Raw genomic sequence first — 6836 nt, 5'->3', positions numbered from 1 at the left:
CAAAGGGTTTTCTGTTTGTCTGTTTTCTTTTCCTTTGATACTCATCAGTATTTTTAAACCTGGATTTTTCAGTGTGATATCTTCTGTCGCTTTCATTAATTTTATGCAGTATACTTGTGCAGTAAACTGAAACATTCACAGAAAATGCAGTGCTTGTTCTGTGCATCAGTAATAAATGTGTAATCACTAAAAGAGGGCGAGGATTTTTTTCAATGTGTAAGGTCATATTTCCTGCTTGTGCATTACACTAGCAGTGTTTAGTAGTATATTCTTTTATAATTGCCTGGAAATTTCTGTAAAACTGAGGAACACTTGCTTTGACTTTTAAGTTGCAGTCTAGCTAGCAGCAGTTAACCACTAGAACTGTTCCTAACAGCAGTGGACTTCCTTGCTGTGTGTTTGTCTGTTATATTCAGCATGGGAAAAGACTACAGACTTTTACGTATTCAGCATTTATTATGTAGAACACCAAGTGTAAAGTACTCAAAAACCTGACAGGTATTGTGTTTCTCATAACTACAGATGTTGGAACGCAGAGCAAGCCCTGAAATCAGATTTATGTAACTTGTTGGCTATTTGGTTCCTTGGTAATAGGGAATTCCTTGGTGGAGTTGAGGGATTTAAAGTTTCAGAGTGTCTAAAACAGAACTAACATTAATTCTGGTATGAGAAACAAATCATCCTGCGAGCTGTGCTGGTAATTTAGAAATAATTTTTTCTAAAACTACTATATCTGGAACTTACAAAATTGCTTGACTATGCTAGCACTAGATAGAATATCTGCTTTCTTAGTCAGGTTACTGAAAGTAGAGCATTTTTATTTCCCTGGATTTTGAGAGAAAAGTTGATTCTTTGGGTGTGTAAAGAATTAAATATTTGTTAATAATGCATCCTTTGTTTAAGGACTTTTTAACTCTTCGTGTATACCTCGTTTGTGTTTTTATGTTTTGTGGGTTTTGTTCCTTAAATCAGTTTTCATTCCTTTAGAATGAGAGGCTTCAGGCATTGCTAGCTGATAATGAAAAGATGAATTTAGCAGATATGGAACTTATTCCACTTCCTCTGGAACCTCAGGTGAAAATTAAAGGAATAATCCCTGAAAAAGCCACACTCTTCAAGGTAAATGAGATCTTCTGAATAACAAACAACTCTTCTGAGCACTAAGCTTGGCAACATCAGTTGAAAGACATAAAGGGATAGACAGTTGAAGGAAAATGTAACGGCAGCATGCTCTTAAAGTGGTTAAACAACTCTTTTTTTCTTTCAAGTTAAAGTTTCAGACTTTGAAGCAGGTTTTATAAGACTGATACAGTTCATGAAGTTCAGAATTTCTCAGAACTTTATTCCTGTGTTCAACAGGAATACCACTTGCGGTCAAAATCATGGAAATCAAGTCAGATGTGCTGTACCTCAGCTAGATGTACAAGTCTGTTCCATTGCAAAATAAAACTGTCAGGTTCATAGAGAGTGGAAATCAATAAGGTGGTCCCTTTCATGCAGTTGTAGTCATCTCTGTCCTGTAGATCGTGTGTCCCTATGATTGGTAGTTTCTGTAGAAGCTGCCATCCCTTAATCTTAACAGCCAATGTACTGTTGAAAGTGCTGGGGTTAATTTGCTTATATACTACTTGAAATGGAAGTTACTGCCTGTGATGTAAGTTATTACCTGTCCAGTGATGTAGGACCTCTTTATAAAAAAGTTTGCTTTCAATTCATATAGGTGACTCTAATTTAATTTGACCAAAATATGCTTTACAAGTCAAGCCTGTGTCTAGTAGGCATTCTCTGCTAATTTTTACAAAAAAACCATACAAGTAGTTTTGACAGCCAGTGTTAATCTGTTCATCTCTACTAGGTCCTAAATTTATTGTGCTCAGTAGTTTTAGCATTCTGCTTGTAAAATGAGAAATTACTATTTTGCCTTAACTTTCCACCAGCTTTAGCTTTCTTCTTTATACACTAGTTAGTTGCTCTGAAGGGCATGCTCTTGCACCTTTGGTTGGAGGCAACATTGGAAGGGTTTTATCAGGAAAACAAGGTTCTGCAAGCTTGAGTCAGTGTTTTGTGTGAGTTTGATTTAAAGGTTGGGGAAAGAATGTGGACAAAATGATAGCTGGATCAACAGCTAAATACCAGTAATAATAGCTGAAGTTGTTCAGTACAAACTCGAGTCAGTCTTCTCCATATTGATCTTCTGTAGCAATTGAAAAAATTTAGGTTTAACTTGTTTTAAAATCAGAGATACAGTTTTTTATTTTTCCTGATTCTAAAAGGTAACAGATTTTCATTTAGTATCTCATTCTGTGCTAAAAAAAGCAAAGCCAAAAATGGGAAGAATGGCTAATTTTTGGTGCCCTCAGACATCATGTTAGCTTTTGTAGGACTACTTAAAGAGTAGGTTTGTCTTTATTTGTGGACCCTAATAATTTTAGAACATAACTGAATACGAAAATGTAATCTCACTGCTCAGTATTAAACTCTGTATCCTTGATTATTTTTGTTTGGTTTGGTTTTGAGGAAGTGACTTGGTCAGTTGTGGTAGATTGTGTCATCCCTGTAGGTAATTAGTCCTCTTCATTTTGTGCAGAAAAATTGCAAACAATTAAATGGATTTTCTCAAACAATAGTGCAAAAAGGCATTTTTGCTTTTACAAATTGATAGAAGCAATTAATTGTTCAAGCTGTCTTGCCCCTACCATTTCTCTGTTTATCCCATAGTTGTCTCTCTTTTTGATCTAGTCAGTTTAAATGTGCTTTATTGTGACCTTCCACATAGTGCTTCTTTTTTAATTGCAATACATGCATACAGAAGAAGAATTGAATACTTCTTTCCTTTCCTTTCTGCAACTGTGGGAGGTGGTGGTGGGAAATGTGTCCTTCATACTCCTTGGTGAAAATGGAGGAAAGCTTTAAGGTATTTTTCTAGATCACACTTCTAATAATTGGAAATGATATGCTCTAACTGTTGAGTCAATACAAAAACAGTACCAAAACTTGTATTCCAGAACTCTATTGTGACAGCTTGTTAGTATAAGCATTACTGTGAAGCCGCTTAGTAGAATATTTCCTTTTCAGAGTGCCTTAATGCCTGCTCAGTTATTCTTCAAGACAGAAGACGGGGGCAAATACCCTGTAATTTTTAAGCATGGTGATGATTTACGTCAAGATCAACTTATTCTACAGATAATTTCACTCATGGATAAGGTGAGAATTATTAATCAACGTTCTTGTCTTTCCATTTTCTTGATTTTTCTTGTCAAAAGCAAGACTGTTAAACACTGTTAATGCTGCTTATATTGCTGATACATCCCAGAATCTTCAGATCTTACATGACTTTTTTCTTCCTTTTTTTCATGCAATTTTCCTGTGTAGATTTTTTACAAAATATTTTGAAAAATGCCCAACAGGCTTTCAGTCATTACCAGTTTCTGTGAATATCAGTAAAGATCAATGTCCAATACACATCCTTTTAGAAATAGAAGCTTCATTTCTGTTGCATTCATCTTTGCTTTTGTGTTGGTTTTTTCCAGCTGTTAAGAAAAGAAAATCTGGATTTGAAGCTGACACCCTATAAAGTGCTGGCAACTAGTACAAAGCATGGTATGAATATTTTTATTTCCTAAAAATATAGTATGGAGAAGAATCTTCTTCCTGTGTTCATAGACAATATGTAAGAAAATCTTATTGCACTGTAAGTCATGAAAGTAAACAACCCGGGTGACCATGGTATTCCATTGGTGACTCAAATGTTTTCATAAATGAAGCCTGGTCTGGGTTTTGGAGTATGTGACAATCGGTAGTCTGTCAGTCTTTGCTGCTAGTTTGCTTTGGACTTTGGATTTTAATTTTTTTTTTCTTGCATGAAATGGAGAGGGAAAAACTAACAAAATCACACTTGGCTATGCTTTTAGATACATTCTAGCTGAATATTTAGAAAGCCGTTCATTTATTTTCTCTTCTCCTGCAAACTTGGAACAACAGACCTTTTGCAAGCTAATTTGATGTTAATGACAGGTTGTTTTAAAGTTGAAAATTGGAATATGGAGCAAAGCCACACAGTTTTTTTCAATGAGAAAGAGTTGAATGATAACATGGATTAGTGTTGTCTTTTCATAAAAGTGCATTACGGTAGCTCAGTAACTTGAATGTTCTGTGCATTGGAGATTTTCTCTTTTGGTTGTTTTCCATCACAGGCTTCATGCAATTTATTCAGTCAGTACCAGTGGCGGAAGTTCTTGCTACTGAGGAAAGTATACAGGTATGTGATGGAAGAATTTTAAATTGGCTTCTGGTCAAACAGTTGTAGGCTTAGGTCTTGTTCAAAATTCTTTTAGTCGCTGAAGTGATTTTTGTATCTGTTGTTAGAAGGGAATTTGAAACATAATGGTATTTAGAGCAAATGGTTTGATTTGAAAAGATATATTTAAATGGCCGCTTTATTCTGTCGTAAAAGTAACACCCTTTAAATAATTACAGTGTAATTTAGTTGTGATACTGAAATTCTGGCTTGGCTGTAATGATGAATGGAAAACACTTGAGACTTTTTTCTGTTCTGTTTTAAAGTGGTTCTGTTGTTCATTTGCTAGTTTTGGCTTGACACCTTGTCAATACATGTTTTAATGATTTACTTTTATTTTGATGGAATAACTAAATAATTTGTTCATATAATTTTTGAAGCTTGTCTCTCTGCCGTAGTAGATGTATAGGTAATGTAACCTGGTTTTGTTAGCAAACTTTCTGTAATTCTCATGGAATTGAGTGGGGACGCATAACTGAATAGTGTCACAAAACTTGTGCTAGTTTCAAGCACAGCACACAGGCAAGTGTAGCAGAGTTCAGCTGATTGAGGTCAATATAGCTAGATAAAAACATACAAAATTGCTATACTTTTATGAAAACAGAACATGTTTATTTTGTTAAGAGTACTTTTTTTTTTTAGTCGATACTGAAGTTTGCATTTGTTTATAGCTCTGTAAGTGAGAGCAAACCAGCTCCCAGTTCCTATAAACTACATGTATTAAAAATGGGGAGATTAACAATTGCTTATAGTTTATCATTATAATTTCCTTAATAAATAAGCATATTAAATGTTTATCATTTATAAAAAATGCTTAGCATTGATCAGTCGGTGGCCAGCATCAAGTTACATAATTTTTTTTTAGCTTTCCATTACATAAAGTTTGTGATAAGCTACATCTGCATAGTCAATAATCATACCGATTATAAAGGTGTTTTTTGGCAATCCTTTGTAATCTTGAAAGTATGCTATTCATAATTTAGTCCATTATATGTTTTCGTGAAATAATATATTGAGAAATGCTTATGACACTGTTGTTTGCAATTACTTATGTGTCCTGGTTTATGATATCATATTCTAATTGGAAATAGGTGCCATACTGTTTTAATTGCTGTGCAGACATGAGCAGTTATTCCCATGAAGAATTATTAATCCAAATAGACAAAGTACCAAAAGGATGATTTCTAATTTTGTTTCACTGATCAATGACAAAATACGTTATAGAGGCCAGATTCCTGTGCCATGGCATGATAGAATACATGGGCATTGTAGGCCAAAAAAAGTGAAGATTAAATGAATGCTTTCATGTGTTTCAAAAGTTTGGTTTACTCCTTTTGTGAATGTTCTTTTTGGATTTTGGAGGTATTCTAATAAGGATGAGCACTGCATAGAAACATTTAAATCGTTTCACTTATGAAAAGATTTAAAGTAATCCCAGTATCGGCTGGTAAGGCAGAAAAATGGAAAGAAAAATTGTTCTGGTGTTTGAGTGTTAGTTACCTTCTATCAACAGTCTTAAAATTACAGTTCATGTTTTAGAAGTTCATCGAAATAATTGTCTTAATTTTTTCGTTATGATTTTAGTGACTTAGAACACGCTCCTCTTACAGTGCTTGCTTAGATTTTGCTTAGTAGAAGAAACTTGTGTTTAGACTTGGTTTGAATTTAGTTATTGTTTCTCTTAGTCAAGAAAAAAAAACAGTTTTCTTCTGTCTGATGAGAAGGTCTGTTTTGGCCCTGTCCACATGTCACAGGAAATGTGAAGTTTCCATTTTTTGACGTAGATATATTTTATTTTTATACTTGGTAGCAGCAGTTGGTTTTATTGAGGAACAGGGAGACATATAATAATGATAAACCTTGTAAGAGTGTGTTTCCCAAATGTAGTTACAAATCAGGACTGTTAGTCCTGGTTTTAGTTTTTGTTGATCTGACCTGAACAGTTTGCTTTGGAAGTATTCTCTCTCATGGTTATTGATTATAATTTTTCAACTCATTGTTAATTTTCTGAAACATTTAATAAAGGGAACTGCTTTTCAATTTGAAGTTCAGGTGTATCTGTTGAGTATAAGAGTGTGGTCGTTGAGACAGAAAATAAATAAAGCTGTATTAAATTAGATCTTAATTGGTATTTTGGGAGTGGTTGTTAAGCAGATTGTAATAATGGCCATTTGTGGTCTTGATGTAAACATTTTTTTCTAAAGATTTGGTTGCATATCATGTGGAATAATTAAATGTCTTCATGACATTCTCTTCAGAACTTCTTCAGAAAACATGCACCTAGTGACACAGGCCCACATGGAATAAGTGCAGAGGTGATGGACACATATGTCAAGAGCTGTGGTAAGTTACAGTCTTGCAGCTAGCTGGTAACTTCACATCTGAAGTTTAAAGGATAGAGTGGATTAGTAATTAAGACTTTTTGATTTAGATTACTGCAAATGGAACATTATGCATATATATATTGTGTAACAATAATTATTATTATGTAACATATAATTATTGTGTAACAGTCTCCTCGGTTCTCTTTTTGTTCTTC

At 34.1% G+C, this 6836-nt stretch overlaps 1 protein-coding gene across 1 annotated transcript in view; it reads left to right on the top strand.

Annotated features, from left to right (window-relative positions):
• Nucleotides 1-6836, top strand: part of PIK3C3 (phosphatidylinositol 3-kinase, catalytic subunit type 3) — a gene marked incomplete at both ends in the record, with an annotated part of 19754 nt that overhangs the window by 11989 nt on the left and 929 nt on the right. The window contains 5 exons of the mRNA XM_009073954.1: nucleotides 988-1119; nucleotides 3076-3204; nucleotides 3531-3600; nucleotides 4194-4258; nucleotides 6556-6640. Coding sequence (XP_009072202.1) covers nucleotides 988-1119; nucleotides 3076-3204; nucleotides 3531-3600; nucleotides 4194-4258; nucleotides 6556-6640 — 481 coding nt within the window. The remainder of the gene's footprint in view (nucleotides 1-987; nucleotides 1120-3075; nucleotides 3205-3530; nucleotides 3601-4193; nucleotides 4259-6555; nucleotides 6641-6836) is intronic.

The sequence above is a fragment of the Acanthisitta chloris genome, unplaced genomic scaffold (assembly GCF_000695815.1).
Source record: "Acanthisitta chloris isolate BGI_N310 unplaced genomic scaffold, ASM69581v1 scaffold13674, whole genome shotgun sequence".
Lineage (NCBI taxonomy): Eukaryota > Metazoa > Chordata > Aves > Passeriformes > Acanthisittidae > Acanthisitta > Acanthisitta chloris.
The sequence above is the reverse complement of the archived record's forward strand: the minus strand, read 5'-3'. Positions and strand labels throughout refer to the sequence as shown.